This window comes from Pyrgilauda ruficollis, unplaced genomic scaffold (genome assembly GCF_017590135.1).
Source record: "Pyrgilauda ruficollis isolate IOZ18807 unplaced genomic scaffold, ASM1759013v1 scaffold61, whole genome shotgun sequence".
NCBI lineage: Eukaryota > Metazoa > Chordata > Aves > Passeriformes > Passeridae > Pyrgilauda > Pyrgilauda ruficollis.
In genome coordinates, this window is record NW_024527822.1 from 3015011 (window position 1) to 3037636 (window position 22626).

At 48.6% G+C, this 22626-nt stretch overlaps 1 protein-coding gene across 2 annotated transcripts in view; it reads right to left on the bottom strand.

Annotated features, from left to right (window-relative positions):
- Positions 1-22626, bottom strand: part of FRMD4A (FERM domain containing 4A) — a 209949-nt gene that overhangs the window by 4556 nt on the left and 182767 nt on the right. For both annotated transcript variants that reach the window (XM_041483774.1, XM_041483776.1), the window contains exons 15-22: positions 17142-17275; positions 13708-13830; positions 10416-10644; positions 9202-9258; positions 8502-8739; positions 7920-8084; positions 5398-6257; positions 2896-2992 (exon numbers count right to left, since the gene is read on the bottom strand). In XM_041483774.1, the coding sequence (XP_041339708.1) occupies positions 2896-2992; positions 5398-6257; positions 7920-8084; positions 8502-8739; positions 9202-9258; positions 10416-10644; positions 13708-13830; positions 17142-17275 (1903 nt within the window). The remainder of the gene's footprint in view (positions 1-2895; positions 2993-5397; positions 6258-7919; positions 8085-8501; positions 8740-9201; positions 9259-10415; positions 10645-13707; positions 13831-17141; positions 17276-22626) is intronic.

Below are 22626 nucleotides of genomic sequence, written 5' to 3' on the forward strand. Positions count from 1 at the left end.
CTCCTTCTTACATTCCCTCACTCCTTCTTACATTCCTTCCCCACCTCACAGGACTGATCTCACATCTGGTGCAGTTCCTACTTCCTTTGCCCTGTTTTCCACCTTTCCTTGGCATTGGTGTCTGAGAGGAACCTAAGCAAGAGCATCGATATTTGCATGTTAAAGAGCCTTTTGTTTCTCAGCTCTGTGCTGGAGTACAGAGGTTTATGGGATAAACCTCTAGAAAGCTGGGCTTGAAGTACTTGACAGATGCCAGCTGTGAATGGATGTAGATTCAAATGAGAGTGTCAGACAACGATGGCAGTTTAATTAAAATAGAAATACTCTGAGGGTTTTTTTGTTCCCTCCACCCTTCCCCCTCTGTCTACCCACAGGAATGGGGCCAGGGTTGCTCCTTGTTCCATAAAACCTCCCTGCTGGTGCTGCTGCTGCAGTCAGCCTCAGCTCTGCAGAGGGAGGGAGGAGGAAGGTGTGATGGAGCCGTGGCTGGAGCGAGGCCGGGAGCTCACCCGAGCTCCTGTCCCCACCACGCCGCTCCCAGACTGTTCCCAGAGCTCTCTGCCCACGCTGCTTCCAATTCTCCTGAGTCACAGGCTCGCTGCCCCCCCTCCCCACTTTCTTGGCAGGGACACAGAGCAGGCTGGCCCCAAGTCCCTTTCACAGGGGAAATGCCACAGGCAGGGACTCGCTGGAAGGCTCTGAGGGTGGGAATGCTCCCAAGGCCTGCAGGGAGCCTCGCTGGCACACAGAGGGCACACGGCTGGAGGGCTGGGCTGGCACACAGAGGGCACACGGCCGAAGGCAGGGCTGGCACACAGAGGGCACACGGCTGAAGGGCAGGGCTGGCACACAGAGGGCACACGGCCGAAGGCAGGGCTGGCACACAGAGGGCACATGGCTGAAGGGCAGGGCTGGCACCCAGAGGGCACACAGCTGGCACACAGAGGGCACACGGCCGAAGGGCAGGGCTGGCACCCAGAGGGCACACGGCCGGCCGAAGGGCAGGGACAGCGGCACGCCGGGCACTCCACTGTGCTCGCCGACTGTGGGGCACGGGGAGGAAAGAACAAAACGTTCCCTTACTATACCTCTATTCATCAGTACTTTGGTGGGTTGGAGACTGAGACTCATCCATAGTGGGTGAGTTGTCTGTTGCTTCTCTGAACAAAGGAGAGCAAAAAAGGAGGAAAGAGGAGAGAGGAAATGTTAAAGAAAAGAAGTGACACAGACATTGTTATGAGCTTATTAATCCAGTGGGGAAACAAGTTGATGAATCATCTTTAGGAAAAGTTAGTGACACAAAAACACGTTGGGGAGAACTGTCAATCTGTTGAGTCGTGCTGGGTGGGCACAGCCACTCCTGCAGTGGAGGAATCTGTTGTGCATCTAATGGCAGACTGGATCCACTCCTGTATTTATATACATACACCTTGGGTGCTATGCTCAGGTACAAAACAAATGTTGATTTGTCTCCAATTCTTTTTGCGCTGGGTGTTGGTGCAAGGCCTAAGCTATAAATCCAGGTACCTGCACTTCCACTAGCTAAGAATTTAGCCTGAAGTATTTTTGGTGTGAGAGGCAAGGTGCAGGACAGCTTGAATGGAAAAATAAGAAAAGCTGGGATTATCCAAACAGATGTCTCAGCTGGCTGCTCACCAATTTTAATTCTGATCATCACTGAGACATTCAGAAGAATTAGGATTGGGATGGAGACTGAGACTAAGATTTGAATTTAGTCTCAAACCCTTAATAGTGGAAATTGCAGTGTATGGTAAAGGCAGACACCATTTTGCCTATCTTGCTATCCCATGACTTTTTGTGAATTGGGACCAAGAACATTCTCCTGTTCTAAAGCTGGAAGCACATGCAAACACCATATGAGGCTGGATGTCAAATGTGTGAATTTAAAATCCAGGTAAGCCTAAGGGGTTGTGGTTATGGTTCTCCTCATCTCCAATTTAAAAGTACAGTGCTGGAGTAAAACCAGAGGTCAAACCTGGTCATAGGTGACATGGGTAATTAAAGAGCAGGAGATTTTCCAGTGGCTGCACAGTGAAATGTTTTCTAAGTCCCAATTCATGACTCAGGTATCAGATCTGTTTTCCCATTCAAATCCTGGGGTATTTTGAGGACTGTAGTGTCAGATCTAGCTGATCTTGCCAAAATCTCATCCCACAATTTAGGATGTGCTGAGTTAGATGGGATCTGGAAATGACCTTTATTTCAATGGCAGGACAGAATTGCTGGACAAAGAGTGCTAGAGAATACCCATGGGAGCTTGCAAAAGGGTGTTTATTTACTCCCTGCCTTGTAAAGAGGTGCCAAAGAACCCAATGACTGTATTTACATTAGCAATGGCTATGGGTGTGTAATGCTTCCCTCACACTCTGGTAAAGAACCTTCATGTTAGTGGTAGCTGAAAAAAGATGCCCTTAAAAGTCATGCAGACACATTGCTGGGGAAAACTGAGCAGAAAAATGAGGTTGCTGCACACACAGATATGGCAGGCACTGAACCTTGCCTTTTCAACAAGGTCTTGGTGTGGACAGCCAGTGTGATAGCTGCTAAAAAAGAAACATCGGCTATTTCAACATACAAAGAAGACAGAAGCAAGGAGACTGTCCAAGCAGGAGGAACCTGCAGGGCTCCTTTCCCTGTGGATCTGACACTGCTTGGAGCAGTGCTGGGTGTGGATGACTCAGCCATGTCTTGCTCAGTCTAAACCAGAGCTCCATCACCACGAGAGAGCAGGTGGGGGACTGGAAATGCTCCATGTGGATAGAGGCTATGGAGCACATGGAGAACATTCCCCACAGCTGTGCTTGTGTGTGGGGAGCTTTTTCTCACTGGCACGGAGGGAGGTGGATTCTCTAGCCTGACCCCACAGACACTCACCCAGTCTGCCACGTGAGAATGTGGTGGGGGCTGCCCGGCGGCGTGGCTGCGAGCTCGCTCGACGGCGTGGAACTCCTCTGGCTGTGAGGTAAGGCAGCTGGAAAACAACCAGGGGTGGAGAAAAACGACTGGTGAGGTGAGAACACAAAGGTCAGGGTGGTTCAGAAGCATCAGCTGGTCAGACCAGCAGAAACATGTCTGGCTGTGAGCAAACACAGCCTGGGACAGACCTCGCCCCTTTCCGGGGTGACTGTGCCCCAACATGGCACAAGAGCTCAGCCTCTGCTGACACTGCTGCACGTCACGGGCTGGATCTGGCCTCAGCTCTGCAAGAATGCTCAGTCTCCAGCTCAATACAGCCACTCAGACTCTCCTGATCCTGCCTGGCACACACCACACTTCTCCCAGCACAGAAACGTGGTTGCTGCTGCCTGGACTCCATAGTCCTGAACTGGAGGAGCTCAGCCTGCCAGGCTCAGCCTCCTGTTTCCAGCAGTGGTGGGAGATGCTCTGTGTCCCCAGGAGCCAGGGCTGGCAGTGCTGAGAGCCTGGACAAGTACACTGCTCTGAAGATTTCAAAAGCTACAACTTCCTTTCCCTGTGGATTTGTAAAAAAATACCTGCCTTTGTTGACAGTCCTATGAAAGACCAAAGGAAGGCTTAGCATGCTTGAACGAAGACAGAAGCAAGCTGGACTATAAATGGGCAGTGGTTCTTGGGGGAGTTTCCCTGGTGAGGGTCCAGCAAATAAAACCACCTCACTAATCTTTCCTCCTCCTCAAGTCTATACAGTGTTGACCCTCTGAATTTAATACATGCCTTAGAATTTAATACATGCCAGAAGTCTCATCCTCTTTGAAGGACAGTGTGCAGCCCAATGGACCTATCAGCTAGGACTGATCAGCTGAAATTATGGAGGCTTCTACCTGGCACCCCTCTCTCTGCTGTTAAATTCTTTAGCTGCTGCCAAATGACACCAAAAGGGAAAACCAAACTTTAATCTGCTTCTGGAGCTGAGAGCTCCTGAGGTCAGTATCCTCCCATAGCTGTGACTGGAAACAGACTCTGAACACAAAACAAATCTATGCTGCCAACTGGTCAGGCCATGCTGTGATCACTGAACATTCTTGTGCTGCACAGGTATCACATTTAGGTTTAAAGCCCCAGCTGAGTTAGGGAATGGACTGACCAACAGTGATCTTTATGTGCTCTCACCCCAACCCACCATTTTCTTGAACTGGTACCATTTTCAAGGCTAACCAAAAGCTTTCCAGTGTTCAAGCATTTTCTCTTGCTGCATGGAACAGAAATGCCAATCAACCAAAGGGAGGAAGACAGATTTTCATAGGGAGACAGAGGATGGTTCTAGCAGCTGCTCAGTTGTGTCTCGGTCCACCCCTGGTACTCCTATGAGTGTTGGCATCACACATCAATCAGCCCCTTCTGGGGCAGCTGCTGGTGGCCCATGAGGAGCCTCTGACTCCCCACTGGAGTTGGCAGCGAGTGCAGGGCCCCCCTGGTGCCAGCGTGGTGGTCACCATGGACTGGACACCATGCTGGGGTGGCAGAAGGCCAGCAGCCAGCACGGGTGGACAATGCACTGGAATGCCTGGGAGGCAGTGGCAAGTGCAGCTGGAGCAATGGTGTCTCCCAGGCTGAGGCTGAGGCATGTGGCTCAGGTTTTTAGCAAGTCCTTGATCTGTCCACACTGGCTGGACAAGGAGTGACTGATGGCTAAATATTTATTTAACCCTGGACTGTTTCACACACATTGTAGCCTTCCTTCTCAGTGTAATGAATTTGACTGTTTTCTTACCATTTAACATTAACAGCACAGAGGTATACATAACATATATGTTTAATATTAACAGCAATGCTCTGTACATAACAGAGAGGCAAATTACTGGAAAACTTCAGCACTCTGAGTTTCAGGGTATTATCAACAGAGTTATTGAAGTTGCATGGGAAAACCAAGTCTCAGCAGTGCACAAAGATGTCATCGCTCAAACATTTTCGTGGGGGGTGGAGAGGCTAAAATACCCCACTTAACCTTTCTCATACTTTTGGTGTTTCAGTGAGTACATATATTCTCCTAGTCTGTGCTGAACTCCTGCTTGCTTCATTGCTCCCCTCGCTGTGATTATGAATAGTGATGCTCCCATGGCTTTGTCACCTTCAGCTTCTAGTGCCATCACCCAAAACCCAACTGCACACCAAGGAAAGACCTGGCAATAACCAGGCTTTGGTCCCTCTCTGTCTTTTGAGCCCATCATTGAGAAGTGATGATCTCCATGGATGTTTCCAAACATTCCCATTGATGAACGTCTCGGACAAGGCTTGCCCCGCAGTGTTACACCTCCAGGCCTGGTGAGCAGTGTGTGCAGGCCAGATAACGTGCTGTGTTCTGGCACTGCTCTCCAGCTGGGGTGTAACACCTGGCATAGATTGGGGCCGAATGAGGCTCCCATCCCTCCCGCCCCTCTGCCCGGGCCTGGCTCTCACCTGATGTTGCTTTACACATCTGAGGCATTCTCGTGACCCGGCTGTGTGCCACAAAGGTGCTTTGAGAAGATGTGCTGTACTGGGAGCTGCTGTCCGAGGAGGTGGAGCTCGTGTGCGAGAGGCGGCTGTGCTCCTTGTGGGAGGCCGTGGAGCGCTGGTACCAGAGCCGCAGCTCGTCCGACACCGCAGTCCTACCCGAGCCCTTCTCGTGGCCCTCCCTGCCCAGAGATGGAGTCCTTATGATCTGGGAGCGGGACGGGGTGAGCCTGACCGAGTCCACTTCATCCCCGTGCCAGTTCTCCTTAAACATTCCCCCCGCTGTGTAGGAGTTGGAGGTTTTGAATTGTGCTTTCACGCTGTAGTGTCCCTCCTGGTCGTTCTCCAGGCTCCGCACCACCACAGGCGTGGAGCTGCCCTCGATGTACAGGGGATATTCTTTGATCCTGTACTGGGAGGAGGGTTGGCTCTGGCTGTGCAGGTAGACACGGTGGTGTCCCGTCCCGTTCCTCGCAGCCAGGTTGGGCATGCTCCCTGAATTGGAAGAGACCAGGTTTCCTGCTGATTTGTGCCTTTGCCTCTGCCGTTCTCTGGCTTTTGACGGGGAATCCTCTGCCAGGGTGGAGTAGTTGGGGTTCATCTGAGCAGGGTAGTAGTGCTCCGAGCTGGAATGGCTGGTGCAGGAAGAGCAGTCGTCCATGGGGTCAGAGCCGTTACTGCTACGAGTCCTTGGGGTGTAGAAATCAGGGCTCCCTGTCTCATTTTCTGAGCCAAGGAGCTTTCCTTGTGACTCCAAACTGGAGCTCCGGTGTCTAAAGTGCTGAGCTAAGCTGTGCAGTCTGGTTGGGCTGATATCTACTGACCTGCAGGCACCAGAAAAAAAAACAGGCAGTAAGTCAACAGGTTGAATCATTCCCCATCCCTGTCCATACACACAGCTACCAAAGGAATCTGAGGGCATTGAAAACCTGAACCCAGCTCTGCTTGGGGCTGCTGCCTGAAATGCAATCTGCTTCCCTGCTGCAGGGCTTGAGGTGATAAGGTCCTGCTCCTGTTCCTCTCCAGTTCCTTGGTGGTGATGTTCAGTCTGCAGCACCATGAGGAACATAAACCCCTGCCCAATCCAGTGGCATGCCATCCTGGGAAAAGCCCAGTCAGAAGGGTAAAGCTTGGGAACCTCAAGCTTTGGCACCTCACAGACCACAAAGGTGGTGAGATTCCCTTGCAAGTGGCCCATGAAAGTCCTGCATGGGTACAATCCACCTGATGAGAGACAGACAGACTGCCCATACTTAGTCCTGAATGTTGTGATTTCTCCACTGGTCATTGAAAAAGTCACCCCTTGTCAAGCAGCTTGGTGCTGCTCAGAGCCAGCCATGGGTAATGCATGTCATTGGTGACAGCCCTTCAGGCAACCACCCCAAATCACAGTTTACAAGGCTTGATTCGTGGCCAAGTCTGGGAGGTCTCTATTCACCCCAGCTGTTTGAGTGGCTCCACCCATCCATTCAAGGAGCAGAAACACATCTACATGATGGATGGCTAAGGCCAGGGCATGCAGCTCATGAATGAGCTACAGACTGAGCAATGGTTGTTTCAAACACCCAAATGTCCCCTACTCAGTTAAGGCCACTTTTCAAGCCCTGTGCCAGGCTCATTTCTCATACACTTGGCTCCAGTGTTAACAGACATTGCACCACTGAAAGGTACCCTCAGCCAAAAGTTTGTAACAAATTTAACCCAGAGCTTTAATGCCTTGTGTTGTCTCTGCCCAAGGCTGATGTGCTGGCACAACTCTTGATTTATTCTGAACTAAATGATGGTAGCACTTCCCCTTAGGGCAGGACACAGACCAGAACACAGCTCTGGATCAGTTCTGCTCCCTGCAGTGTCCATGGTGCTTGCCACAAAAGCAAAAGAGCAATGAAGCTGAACAGTTCGTAAAAATCCTGCTGAAAATCAGTCAAGTTTGGCCTCACAGATCCAATCACCTCCCTTACACAATTTCAGCCCTTTCCTTTGTCAACCCTGGGCTAAATTCCACTGCCACCTGGGTCCCTGGCTGGATTGCTCTTGATCTCCACCTAACATCACACACATCACAAAATGCAAACATTTTATCCATGAGGGAAAAGTAACACTATTCAACATTTTGTATCAGACAGGAAGCAACATGTTCTCTCCAGCTGGATCCATGGAGGAATTTATTGCAGAACTTAGCAGTAGCACCAAATGCATTTTAAAATTGGCCTGTAGAGCCTATAAACAGTCTGAGATGAAAGGTCCAAGCAGAAGAAAAGCTTGATCACTTCAGGGGAGGGATGAGGGTGTTTATCTGAAGGGATTTCAGGATGTCAGTTCAGGAGAGATTCTCTACTGGCATGAGCACATGAGCCTCTTACATGAACAGGACTGGTTTGTGTCCTTCCCTGAACTGGGAATTAATTTATACCCTGTGGGAAGGATAAAGCAAGACAAATTTATTTCAGGGTAAGCAAGGTGAGGCTGGAGCCAGGAAGACTTACCGCGTGGAGTGGACGTAGTGCGGACTGCGTACCCGTAGATCCGGCGTCGACGGCATGCTGGACTGGGAATTCCAGTGGGGAAGGCTCCGGATGGGGCTGTTCTGCAGCGAGCTGCTGCCTCCCGCCTCGGCACAGCTCCCAGTGCTGGGGAACCGCTTGTGACTGCTGCAGAGGAAACACCCTGCTTCAGCTCTCCCACAGGAATTTGGGGAAGTGGCTCCCACGCATCCTTCCAGATCTCAGGCACGTGCCTGGGATTTTGCAGGGGTGAGTGGGAGTTGGGTCAGCTGCTGTTCTGAGCTTGTGTCCCAGCGCTTGTGCTTCTACAGTGCCAGAGGTCAAGGCCAAGTCCTGTCAAAGCCCTCAGCTAATGTACCATCCTACCCTTCTAAATGTTTTGTAGAATAACATTGAGATACCAAACAGCAATCATGTGGCTGTAGCCTGTTTTGATGACCTGCCTATTGGCCAAAAATCTCCTTTTAGTAAGGGACAACTTTGAAAATTTTGAAAGGGCTCCCACCTGTCCCTGCTGAAAGCAGGGAATATCTCTGTGCTGGAGCTTCAAGAGAGCTGGCTCACCTGGAATGGCTGTGCGAGGAGCGCTTCTTGACCTTCTCATAGGGCTCATCCAGGGATGACTCGCTCCACATCTTGGGTTTGATGGGGGACTTGTCGTAGTCGTTGCGGTGGAAATGCATCTGGCGGAGGCCGTCCAGCGACTGCGGCGGGGGCGGCCGGTTGTGCAGCGGCGGCCGCGGCGGGAGGCCTTTGTGTGGGGACTGCAGAGGGGAGATTGTGCTGGTGACCTGAGAGTCCTCTGTGAAGAGAAGGGAGAGAGGTGATGGCTGTGTGACACCTCCAATGGCAGCACAGCCCTGAGAGGTGCCATCGCACCTCCAGAGCCTGCTTCCTTGCCCTGCTTCCCCTGGCTGTGCTCAGGGCCATCCTGAAGACCTGACTTTCAGAAGGGTACTGGCTGACATTCTTATTTTGAGAGAGAATGGCCAGCAAGAGTGTGTGATGTCTTAGAACAACTGAAACTTAAGGGAAAATAAGGGGCCATTCTAGGATTGTCTTTTGAAATAATTCAGAGTAGTAGCCACAGCAATATTCACTGCTCCAGGCCTGATGTCTGACTACAAAATAAGTCAGGGAAAACCAAGCTTTTTTCTTCTGGGATCTATCAGTGGACTATTACACAGAACAGTAATTCCATTTGGAGTGTCAATCAGTTCACACATCCCTTCCCACTCTCTAGAACATACAGCAGCCAACATACCATCCTCAAGAACAAGGGCATCTGAGAGGGAGCTGTCTTCACTGGCAATGTTTCCTTCTGAAGAGAAGAAAATACAAAGATGGTCAGATGGTCCCAAGATTTGCAGTGACTGAGTGCTGAACTGCACCATGATCTTTGTCCACTGAGTCTTAACCTTAAGCAGTCACCCTAGCCTTCCTCCCACCAGAACCAGAGGCAAAATTCCTAAGAATGGTTGACTCAGCCCACTCTCAGTCTGGAAGCGCAGAGCTGCAGGTCGGGTCTCTCAATACCAGGCTGCCTTTCAAGGAGCTGCTAACTATTTTCAATAATTGGGGATTAAGACTGAGTCACAACAGAGAGCTGAGATCCTCAGAGGATGCAAACTGGCACAGTGCCATTAGTGAGATTTACATCTTGGCCCTTAAGGACTCTGGGCTTGATCCATCTTCTTCAAATGATCATCCTGTTGCTAACTAAAGGCTCACACTAAGTACACGTCCTATGGAATTCAAGGAAATGTTTTTGAAGCATCCTCTGCAGCAGCAGGAAAAGCTCTCAGGTCCTTGGCATGCAGATATTTGAGCTGCCTCCCCAACCTGTGTCCTCATGGCTGTCTGTTATCTCTGACTGAGATGCAATTTGGTACCCAGGTCACAAATACAGGAGCTCTAATCTCAGTTCCTGCCACAAAGGCACAGAGAAAAGCTCTTCAAGTCAAAGGGAAAGGGGAAATCCACAAGGGAGAAAGAACCAGGGCAGAAAGTTATGGATTTCATGAAAAATCAATCAACAATCCAGTAAACCATAAAGTGCCCTGAGAATTACACTGTTAAAAAAAAAAAAAAAAAAGAAAATGAAAAGAAATATTTGAACACAGCAATGAGACTGCTCTCACTTTGATTTTACAGATGCCTTTGAGCTAGAGAGCTCACCCCTATCTGCTAACATTAATTACATTTGTACTGCACTGCTCTGGAGGAGATACCAAGAGAGCGATTTCACAGGTGAACAAAGGAGTCACAGCCTGCTCTGCTGACACCCTGATCATCCACGGCACAACACAGCTTTGCTGCTGTGAGCCAGCACAGCCCTAACGCACAGCCCCCTCTGACAGCACCCCTGGGGTCCTCCAGGCAGGACAGGGAAGAGGAGGGAGGGGAAATTTGGGAAGAATTTTGCTCCCTGCCCTCCACACACCCTCCGTGACGCTGTGGGCACCAAGTCCCACTTACCATCTATGATCAGGGAGGCTCTCTGCGTTGGCTTCTTCCCGGATTTGATGCGATACTCGTTGATGGCGTTCTCGATCTCCTGCAGTTTCTTCAGGGCATTCAGGTAGGATGTCTTCCTCTGCTTCTTCAGCTTCTTGCTGACGTTGGGGTCGCTGGCCAGGCGCCGCGCAGCCTCCGTGATCTGGGACTGAATGGCAAATTCCCTCTCCAGGCGCTCCAGCTCTGCCTCCTGGTGAAAGGCGAGTGGATTCTGGTTACCACCAAACTCTCCAAACCCACCTATGTGGAAGATCTCCAGAACCTGACCAGTGGCTTCCAAAAAAGGCTCTCCATCAGCAAAGCATCCACAGTCATGCTGCTGCTCTCAGGGCCTCTCTGAGCATACCCATCTTGCCTTCACCTGCTCTCAAAGTGCCTGGAAGCACAGCTGGTGGAAGGGATGACCCACACAAGGAGGACGTGTGCTCCAGCCCTAACCCTGATGTGCTGTTTGACTTTTCACGCAGTTCAGTATAGTCAAATTCAATAGTGCTCTACTACACATTCATCCTTTTACACCCGTCACTGGATTACACCTGCCTCCCACCTGCTCCTTCTCCCTGTTTTCTATCTCCACATTTATGCCCCATTTGATTTCACAGCTATGTATTGATGCAAAGCCACAGCTTTAACTTCCTTGACAGCTTTGCTTGGCACCCACCAAACACTTTGGGGTAAATATAAGCCCATAAGTAATTATGGGCTGCTGCAACTGGTGGTACCAGAAAATTGTTTCCTCGAGTTACCAGCTGGGTGGGTCATCTCAGAGCCTGCAGTGTGGAACAGCAAGCTCTCTGTATGCCAGAAAGAACCAGTGCCTTCAGAGTTAGCCCTTGCAGGGCCTCAGCTGAGTTTTTAAATGCAATCAGGTGTACCCTGGAAGCTACCTATCCATTTTTGGTTATCCTCCAAAGTGAAGTGACTTAGGACAACTTATGCCAAAGCATAAGCTGATATAGAGCTTCCCAGTCTGCACCAGGACCCCAGGCTGTGAGCTTCAAAGGGCTTTGCTAATCTGCAACGGATCTGGCTACCTCCCCCAGCTCAATGGAATTAGTCTGCTAGAAAGAGGAACCCAGTACACTCCAAATTAAAAAAAAAAAAAAAAAGACAAGTTTTTCTACTTTTAGTGAATGTTGAGACAGTCATATATTCCTGGAGATCCCCATTACGCAAATTCAAATCCTCTCTTTGTTCAGCAGCAGTGTAAGAGCTGATGCTGTGGGATTTAATCAGCCTGAAGTGTTCTCTGAAGTTTTTATTCTGGGCTTCTGGCTTAGAAAATATACTTTTGCTATCAGTGGTGAGTCAGCATTGCCTTAAAACTATAATTATAATTTCCCTCACTTCACTGGAGAATGAACCCACCTTCTGTCTTTTTAACAGATCCCTTTTTGCTTTGAAGACTTTATAAACTCTGTTAGTGCCAGACTTATTAAAAGTGAACTCGACATGATGGGGTTTTAAGGCCTGGAATCTGATTCATCATCTTCTGATAAAAGCCTTCCCAGAGTCAGGAATTACAGACCAGGTAAAGATGATTACCAAGAGAAAAACCAGGACCCTTCCCTGCAAGTCTTGATCTGACAAAGGTCTTGCTAAAGGTATGGTGAGCTTGATGTGAGAGCTGTCATTTCAGACCTTCACAGATTCAGGTCTAAATCATTCAGTATAGCCTAGGAAAAATATATGAATTTTCCTCCTGTCCATAATTGTCTATTTTCTTCCAGTGAGGTCCCTATAAATAAAGCCCTAGGAAATGAGAGCTATCATCTGCCTTCAGATGGAAGTGCCTTGCTTCAGGTCCTTGTCACAGCTAGTAATTTCAGTCCGGGATTTACGTGGTTGAGGGAATGTTTCACCTTTTTTTAAAATTGATTTTCCAGTGTTTGCACTTGCTGAAAAGTGCATGAAAACCATTGCTAGCCTCCCTAAATGCTTTCAAACTGGCAGCCAAACACAGCTCAACATCTTTCTTCGAGAACAGAAATTTATGGTTTCCAACACAGCCTTAAAATTTGACAGATGAAGAGAGAGGTAGAGAAAAGCTGAGTCAGCATGTTTGGATTTCTGAGTGCCTGCACTGGGGAGGAGCTGCTATACCTTCCTGCTTTCCACACCTAATCCTGCCACTGGAGTAAGGAGATTCCTCACCTGCCAGCCCCAAAAGCTGCCCTGTAGCAACAGGAGCTGGGGAAGCTGGAGATCAGGTTATAACTCAGCAGCCAACAGACTGCAGGGGTTTTAGGAGTAATTCAGCTAAGACATGCTTCCCTTTGAAAAGCTTAATTAAATGTGCTAGTTCATGAATATTTGACTGTGGTGGAATTCCTCTCCCAGGCTCCATTGAGAACAAAACTAAAGAGCTCCAGCTGTTTATTTTTTCAGCAGAAGGAAAATGCCAACAAAACGACAAACAGTTAATTCCCTGGCTGAACTGAGCCTCAAACCACACAGTCGCAACCAGCTTCGGTCTCTCCTCCTACAAAAATAAAAAGGAAACTCAAGACTGGAATATACACAAGTGTCTTGAGACAAATGTGCCTCCACAGACAATAGTTGTTCTGTGAATCCGGTCCTGCCTTACAGCTGCTGCAGGCCTGTTTTCACAGCCACGGTTCAGGGCACTGACCCAGCACATTGTGGGAGCAAGGAAGGGAACAAACACTCCCTGGCAAACTTAGAAAAATGTAACTCCAGCTCCCCATAGGTAGGGATGAAGGCTCTTTTGTTTAAGGACTGGGGAGCAAAATGCTTTTATCTCGTGGTGGCAGGGCTGAGATGGATCATGGTGATGTTTTTCTCCCTGGTTAGAGGGGGCCTGAATTTGGATTGCTACTGGAGTGGAAAGCAAGTGGCTGTTTGCAAAAACAAGACAGGCAGAATCAGGACTCAGATGGCTTGGGGGGCTCCTGATGTGCTCCCTGCTCACACAAATCACTGCACTTTGTCACCAGAGCGCTTGCACTGCCGTGGTCCAGTTGGTCACCCAGGCTGTTTCTGTTACCTCTAGCAAAGCAAGGGATGAACCTCAATCATTCCACCTTTACTCTGACTCTGAAGTAAAGTCCCCAACTCTCTCACTGCTTCCTCATTCTGATGGATAGAAAAAACCCAAATGGGTACTGTGACCAATTACAGTAATTTAAAACAAAAACGACCATGGGATTGATGGCTCCTGTGTGATGCTCACTGGACATCTTAGAGACCTGAGGTGGGGACAAGTGTCTGGAACGCAAGGGCACAGCCTCACCTCTCCCTTAGGCAGGATTTTCTGCTCATCCAGTTTAAAGGCAGTTCCTATTCTTCTCCTTACAATAGGTGGCTCCTCCCCAGGATCCAGGGGGTATTCTCGTGGCAGCTTCCCTGTGAGCTCCTGTAAGCAGAAAATGCTGTTAGTGCTCTGGGAAATCCTGCAGCACAGCAAAGCACACCACCACTCCTGTGTGACCCTAAAATGACAGGTATTCATCAACAACATATCCAGTTCAGCCAGCTGATAAAACACACAGGAGAGCACCCAGCCCTGCAAACTCAGAACCCAGCACTGAGGGTGGGGACCTCCTCTCTAACCCGTGCATGAATACAGATCTTTGTGGCCTGCCCTGGGCAGGTCTGTAAGTGGTGCCCATCCCTAGGGTGTCAGGGCCTGAGGCTGAGCAGGCTTGCAGCACACAAGCTTTCATCTCTGCTGCAGGGTGAGCAGGAACCAAGAGCTCCTATCTGCTGAGAGGGGTGAGCAGACCCGAGAGCCTTCCTGCAGGATGCAGGTCTGCTGAGTCAGAAAGCTGCAATGGTAACAGCCACGCAGGTTATGACCTGCACAGAAAAACATTCCCACCTGATTCATGACGTGTCTGAGAGGAATGCAATGGAAATGGTCACTAAAAGCAGTGCCTGGTACCTCATTACCTGTCTGATAACACTTCATGTATTAGAATGCTTTCCAAACCCCAATGACGTCATGGGCAGCTTTGGAGCAATTATTAGCTGACAGTCTGTCAGACTGATGGGGTTATTTGCAAAGATATGTTCAAAATCTGAAGCGAACCTCACAGAATTTCAGAATATGTGGACAACAGGAAGCAGCACCACTACTGATGTTAATGCTGTGGGGTTTTCCCCCCAGGCTACACAATACAGGCACACACGTCTGAACTGAAGGCATTGAACTGCCTAGAGAAAAAGGCAGAAGCCTGACTACCAGCACAGCCCACACTCCCTGTACTCAAAAGTCTCCCCATGAAGGACAAAAGGCTTTTGTGCTCCTTAGCATCAGTGTTGAGAGGATCCAGCTGGCAGAGTAACCTAAATCATCTGAATCCCAAAGAACAGCAGCTGACCTTAATGTGAGTGTGGGTGCACAGCCCAGTCCCTGCCTGCCCTGGCCTCCCCCCACTCCCTAATGGGGTTTTTTCTTTCTACTCTTTTCAGGTCACTTGGAAACAAGGACCTGGCCTTTTCAAATCCTCCCTTTAAGCAATTCCCAGCAAAATGGGTTTGCAGCAGAGCTCTGTGATGATGTGCACAGCCCCCTGTTGCAAGAGGCATGGCTGCAATGTCTCAAGAGTCCCACTCTGCATTGCCCCTCCAGCCCTGTGGGGTTATTTCAGTTTTTCTTTCAAAATGCGTTCCTTGTACTGTGGCTCTAAGCACTAAACCGAGACACAGATTCCTGTATCCTGAGGGCAACAGGGATATTTTCTTTATAACTCCTAATGTGATATGAAGCAGGGCAGTGGGTAAAGAGTTAATCTTCTGTAAAATCTGTAAAGATCAGAGCAGAACAAAATGAATGTGGGCTTCCATGCTGCCTCCACAAGCTAAAAAGTATTCAAAGGCACGATCATGAAATGTAATCTAAATTAATAAGTAACTGGAGTAGTGATGGTCCAAAGTAACCTGATGCCAGAATTATGAATGGTTCTGGCCATGCTTTCTAAATTATGCCCTCACTTTTAACTCTTTTTTATCTCCTGGTTTGCCATCTTCTTCCTCTGTTTTGGCCATTTCCGTGCCAAAGCAGAAAGGAAGAAGGGCAGCCTGAGAGGAAGCTTTCAACTACTAGCTGCTGATGGATGAGCTGAAGGGTTGCAAGATGGGGTCAGATTCCAAGTGTCCATTAACAGCTTCTCTCAAATCACCTATGGAAAGCACGAACACTTTCTACCAGCTCTTAATGTGCTGACAGAAGGGCTCTGGCCAGCTATGCCACAGCACATTAAGGAGTTACTGCTCCTCATCCCGAGCTCCCTGCCCCAGTGTGAGCTTTTGCCTGCATCCTGCTTGCTCCTGAAGTGCCTGAGGCTACACCAAAAACAGGGCTGGGGTTAAAGGGAAGGCACTGGGCTGTGAGCTCCTGCAGCTGTGGCACAGGCACATCTTCCCCTGCATCCGGTGCTGCTGCAAGGATTAGTCATCAGCAGTCAGGCAGGGTTAGCTTAGGGTAGTAAATTCCTCTGGGCCAAGTAGAGCCTCCAGACCTTGACTGTCAGCCCCTGAAGAGCTGTGATTTTTTTCCTGTGGATGATCTCAGCTCAATGGACTTAGAGATTGGATCTGATCCTGTGACCTTTCTCACAGCATAAGTTGTTTGCTGAAATCAACCAGGACTTCTCAGGTAGGAAGGGATTGCTCCCATGGAGTAAAGAATGGGAACAGGGACAGCAGAGATTTCTGCTGATGTTCTTTGTTGAGAGGCATTTTCCCCAACTTGCTCTTTTTGGCATTAAAACTATACATTAATTGAAACAAAGTGCAATGAGACCTGAATCAGTGACCCATTTTTGTCAAAAGGTAGATGCACATCAAGTATTAAGCAAGAACTGGAATATCTCTGTGCCACTGTCTGCAGCCAGCTTCTTGTTGTGTTACATGTCACAATTTGTTATTAAAATCAGAGACACAGGCCTGGTAAACATGGGAGGATTGCTGAATGACCTGACTACACTGCTGCTAAATCTCCACACACAGCTGCAGCAGAGCTGATTTACCCAAACATTGAATTGATCACTAAATGACGTCCTATGTACTCCAAAATGAGCTGGCAGGTGAGTGGGAAGGTTATGAGTTCCTGAGCTGTCCTGTATGACCTGGGATGACCACAGTGTTTCTTCTTTGCAAGGTCTGCCACCACTGGCATTCCTTTCCAGCAGTGCCAGAGCTGACTGGATGAAGGCAATCTACATGGAGCTGATAAGACCTTGTGTGCAGTACGGCAGAGCATGCTTGGAAAAGAAAAGCATAAAAGTTGGAGAAAGTGTGCCAGCCTCGGGGTTATTTTTGCTAATGGAGTAAAAAGTCTCTGAGAAGTGATGACCAGAACATAGAACAGCCTTCCTGTGGCATTTAAAGAGCAGAATATTCTTATCAAAGTTAATAAGAAGCCTGGCTGAATGCAATTTATTCACAATTTCAAAGAGCAAACATGGATGCTGAGCACCCTCCTTGCCCCCAGCCAACAGGGTACCCAGCTGATGTGGGGTCCCCTTCCCTGGGAGAAAAAAGCCCTGGACTTTGCAATCTGGGGTTGAAACAGCTGGATCTCCCTGAGGCCATTGTACAGTGGGTTTTGTAAGAGGCGACTGTGGAAGGAATCTCATCTCCTGGCCCCACCCCAGCTCCAAACAAGGAGCTGTAACAAATCAGACATGAAGTGTTCCAGGTTATAAAGTGTCCAGTGCCTACCGCTTCCCGCAGGCACAGCTTCTTTAGCTCCTCCAAGCGCTGGCGCAGCGTCTCTTCCAAAGCTTCTTGCCTGGACTTCAGTGCAGCCAGCATGTCTTTCTTGGCAGACTGAGAACTGTCTGACTCTTGGGAACCTGTCAATAAACAATGATTTCACTAGGCCAGCTGACAGCAGAACACACATCTGGAGTGCCTGTAATTCTACCACAGCCTGGACGCAGCCCTTCCAAAAAGAAATTGGACTGTGACATGAAGCAGGTGTTACCCAGGCACGTTTGTTTACAGCAAATCCTTAATGTTTAAGCTAACAGTCAGAGATTCAACAGTGGAGCACATAAAGACATTTGTAACCATTATCTGGAAAAATAAAAGCAGTAAAATTATTCATCTAAAGATCTTAGAGGAAACCCACATACAATTTCCATGAGAGCTCCCAATGGCAAAGTACAGTTTACAAAACCCTGCAGATGCGTTTTTTGGAAATTAAGTCTAGGAGAAACCATTTGACAATACAGCCTACTTCTTAAGAACTGCAATTACCCTTGTAGCAAACATGTAATTCAATCCACTTACAGGGCCTGTTCTATGAAAAACTATAATGGAACAAAATTACCTAGCAAGATTCCTGTAAAACACACCAAAAAACCCAACCATAGCTCCTTCTGGAGTAGTAGCTGTTTCTTGTGAAGATGTAGGTCGAGATATTTAACTGCATGTCCAAATGGCTTGGCTTTTCAAGTGGCAATTACCATCAACTCCCACTCAATTATGTCTGTGCATTAAGTCAGACTCTGTTGCGCAGATGTCATGACAACATTCGTAATTTCAGCTCTTCAGGGGAACTTCTTGATGAAGTAACATCATCCTTTGTCACTATGTTTCCCCCCCACACAATAAAGGATGGATATTCTCTTTATCCCTCCTTTTGCTGCTGGTGTATCAATAGAAACATTTTTTTTCAGCAGTGACCTGCTCCCTGCCCCTCCGAGCAATGGCACAGAGCAAGCAGACCTTTATTATCCACAGGAGTCAGATACAACAGGATGCTACATGGAATTTTCTGTGCACCTGTCATCAGATGGGGGTTAGAGGGGCCTCCAAGCATTCAGTGAAAACACTCAGCCCAAGGAGGTTGAAAAAGCTGTTATTTCACAGAGCTTTGGAAGGAATCTGGGAACAATTCTTTATTTTGGCAGCAAAACAGTGAAATTTGTGCTTTCAGCTTCATCTTTCATTGCTACTATTCCAGCAGACCATTAAAGCTAAACTGAAAGGGGATTGAGGCAAAAATTGCCACAAAACAGTTCTGCATTGGCTCAGGGGGAGCAGAGAATCTCACAGATCTTTTCCACCAGTATTTTCCTGCAGTTTTCATGAAGGAAGATAGCTGGCATTTATTCAATGAAACACCACTCTGCTTCCTTACACCTTTCACTGGGCTGTCCTGAAGTGGGGGTGGTGGAAGAGATCTCCCTAAAGGTCAGCCAGGCTCAGCATTATCAGACAGAGGAGGAGAACCTCACAGTAACACATTTGTGTAATTGCTGTACTCATCCTTGTTTTATTTGTGTTTGCCCTCGTAAAGCAACAAAACTCAACTCTGCAGACACGTCTGTGCTGGAAGAACTTGATGGGACCTTCTAGAGGAGCCCTGTATTTGCACTGGCAGGGAAACTCCTCTCCAGCACTTAGTAATTCTTAATAGTAACCCTGGTGAGCAGTTACTAGCAAAACTGAACTGCTGAATTTCTTCATGGACTTGTCAACAAACTGCCGAGTCCCGGTAAAAAGCCGCTCATGATTCCAGCAGATGTTTTGAACCTTTTTCTTTTTTTTCTTTTACGACAACTTTAATGACCTACGTTTTCCTCTCAACTGCTCTTCCCCTTTCCTTCCTCTGTCTGCTCCATACCTCCACTGCAGCCTCAGATTTATTTTTAAAAGCTATTCCTTTTTGCTGTGTGGGTTGCCACAACAGCTACACAGAAATATTTACAAGCATATGAACAGCCTGGCCAGACCCCTGTGCTGATCTGGGGTACGCCCACAAGAAGGAAACCAGAGGCTTCTGGCTGAGCTGGTAGGGACCTGAATCAAGCCCAGACACTTCACAGCATCTGCTCCAGCTGTGCTTTCCCTGTGTGAGAACCATGCTGGTCTCAACCCTGACACAACTGGTGCACGTTTTGTCCACTGAGTGCCCATTTTGCCATCTTTTTCACTGCTCCCACAAAACAAAGGAACTGGAGGGGACCTGGAAGCACACTGTCACATTCTGAGTGAAGCAATGGGATTACTGCTGAAACCAAAGCCATTCCTTCACTGGCACTAATGTTTGGTTTTGAATTTTTATTTAAAAGCTGAATTATTTTGCAGTGTATTATTAGATTTTTATTGGCTTGTTCTCATGGGTGAAAAGAACTGGAAATTTGATCAGTCAAGAGAACCACCACTGTATGAGATGACTGTAAATGAGCAGAGAACAATGCTTTGTATTGCTGGGTGCCTATGGCTTCCATTGGAGGCATTTTATTTATAAATATGTATCAATCCATTTTATTTGTAAATATGTATCAATCCTATCTTGAATAAGGCTGTGATCAGAGATCCACTTCTAAATCCAGTGGCAACTGACCCGAAAATGTCATGACAAATCAAAATACTGTAAAAACAACCAAGAAATAAACAAAGACCAGCACAAATCAAACCAATCAAGCAGCTACTACCTTAAATCAGCCTTATTAGATATGGTCACTGAGTCATGGCTGCCCAGTGCCTTCCAAAGGGGATCACCAACAGAGAAAAATCAGTCCTGAGAGATCAGTCCTAACACAAGAGGCTCCTGCTGCAACAGAAATGGTTGACTGGGAGGCTTTCTCAGGTGTTTTGTCTCCCACAATTAGGGTTAATTCTTAATGCAGTAAATGGGAGAAATGTTGCTGAAATATATAATTTTCCTATATGGCATTTGAACCTTTTTGTGAAAATTATTTTTCACCCTCCTTCCCATTTGCAGTGCAAGGATTTACCAAACTCTGCATTTTAACACACACTTCTGCAGAACCATTTGATGTCCCTAAACCAAAAAGGATTGTGAAAATACACCAGGTAGCAGGCACAGGGGCCTTCTCTCTGGTGGGCACCAGGAACCTGCTGAACTTGGGGTTTGTTTTATGTGCTCTTTCTTTCTCAGCATACAGGATGGGACACAGGCCTTGGTGACCTTAATGTCCACTTAATGCCCTACTAATTTGCAGAAGCAGCACTCATCTTCTGATAACCACATGGCCTCTCTGGGTGATTTCTTCATCCACTGACATTCAGGAGAACATGAAGTGAGAAATGCAGGGGGAACATGGTCCTCCCTGTCCAACTCCTTCTCCAGCAGAATTCATGGCTGAACTTCACCAATGCTAGCAGGCTGGGTTCTGCTCACTTCCATACTGGTGAGGTCAGGGCAGTCTTGGTGATGTTGAAGGGGACATGCAGCACATGGGTCACACCCCTGAAGGATCTGGTCAAGTGTTATGCAGGTACAGGTCTGCTGGGGTCCAAGAAAAGCTTTGCTTTAAAGCCTGCCAAAGGGGTGAGAGCAGACACCACTTTGGAGAGAAGAGTCCTACCTGTGACTCATTGCTTGTCCCTGTTTCCTACATCTATTGTAGCAGAGTGGGGTCAGCTTGGAAAAGGGATGAATGAGAAGGATGAAAGCAAGCAGGGAGGACAGAGGGGATGCTGAAGAGCAGAGAGAGCCAAGTCTTGGTGACAACAACTGTGAGGGGAGAGGAGAGGAGATGCCACAAGGTGGCTGAGCAGCAGCAGCAAGGCAAAAACACCCAGGCATCTCTTCTCTTTCTCATTCTCCAAGTCTCCCGCTCCAGGAAAAACACATCTAAATAAGGCAAACCCTTCACACTACATCCGGCTGCTGGCTCCAGCTCGCTGGCATTTGGCTGAGGTCCCTGTGGCAGGTCCCCTGAGCAGGGAGGGAAGTTTCCCCCACACTCGCTCCGCGCCAGAACCCGGGCTGACTCACTGCACCAGGATGTCAGCACACAACAAGCAGCAGCCCCAGACAGCCCCTATCTCTGGTCTCTGCCCAACACATGGATTTCCTCCGCGGCGAGGGAGCTCAGCTGGAGCTGCTCCACACAGGATGTGCTCAGATATCCTGCGGGCGCTCGTCCTCACCAGCCCCGCACTCGCTCGCTCGAGGGCCACGCGGGTGCTGCTTATCCGCTCCAGCACCAGGGCAGCCCAGCTGGGACACAGCCCCGCTGGATGCAGCAGCAGGGCTGGGAACTGCCTGGCTGGACTCTGCTGTGGTGTTTGCAAATGTAAACAGGCCCCTGCACAGGAAACCTCCACTGCTGCAGAAGGAATGGGGCTCAGGCTGGAGGCTCCTTGAATGCGCCTGCGGAGCTAAAGCAGAGATGTTCCTCTGGCACCTCTGGGGTGTCTCCTCTGCCCACAGAGATGAAGAAGGTACTCTGGGGTTCAGCCTAACCATAACCCAGAAAATACAGGGCTCCTCACTAGCTTGGAGACCTGCAGAGCTCTTATGGCACAGACTCCAAAGGAAAAATCCACCTTAGAACTAACCTGGTTTTGGTCTGCTGGCTTTGATTTCGTTCCTGCCTGTGTGAAAGCAGAGATTTTACTCACAGACAAATCTCTCCCCACATGTCCAGGGATGGCCCACAGATCCTGAGCAGAAGATCCATGAGCTAAATCACAGCAGCCCACTGTCCTAGGGAGGCCACTTCAGATCCAAAATGAGGACAAAAGTTAGAATCAGCTTGTCAGAAATGGACTTGGTCATCTAAATTACAAATCTGCACTGGACAGCCTGAGATCAAGAGCGTGGGAAAAATGGAGGAGCTGAGGCTTTGGTCTTGAATTGCTGTGATCGTGAGGAAGCCACTTCCCAGCGTAAGACTCCATCTCCCCTCTGCTGTCTCTTGAGACTGTAAGTGATGTGAGGCAGCGACTGCCTTGTATTGCACAGCAGGATCTTCTCCAGACAGTGTGACAGCTGGAAGCAACAACAAACTTTTCCTTGCAGACTTGTTGCAAGCCCAGGGGAGACATGCCAGTTTTGGCATGCTCTTCATGGCTCTGACAGCCCCCTCAGTGAGGAGGAGTGAGATGGAGGGAGGAAATGACTACAATAATTTTCAGGAAAAAAATGACTGAGAATAGTAGGGAAGTGGGGACAAACAGAGATTCAGTCCTGACCTTGTGATTTCGAGTCACTTGAGGTATTTATAGCCTGGAAGTCTACTGTGGCCACTTAATCATTTGCACTTATTCTCTCCAGTGTGCAGGCTGTACCACGATAACCCATCATTGTTGTGGTTGTGTGCCGATAATCTTTGGCACAATGGGAGGAAACACAAAGCCTGGGACAGAGCCAGTGACTGTGCCCAGTGGGACAGACATTGAATGCCCCCTCCCATCCAGTGGGACAGGGATGGGCTACCTC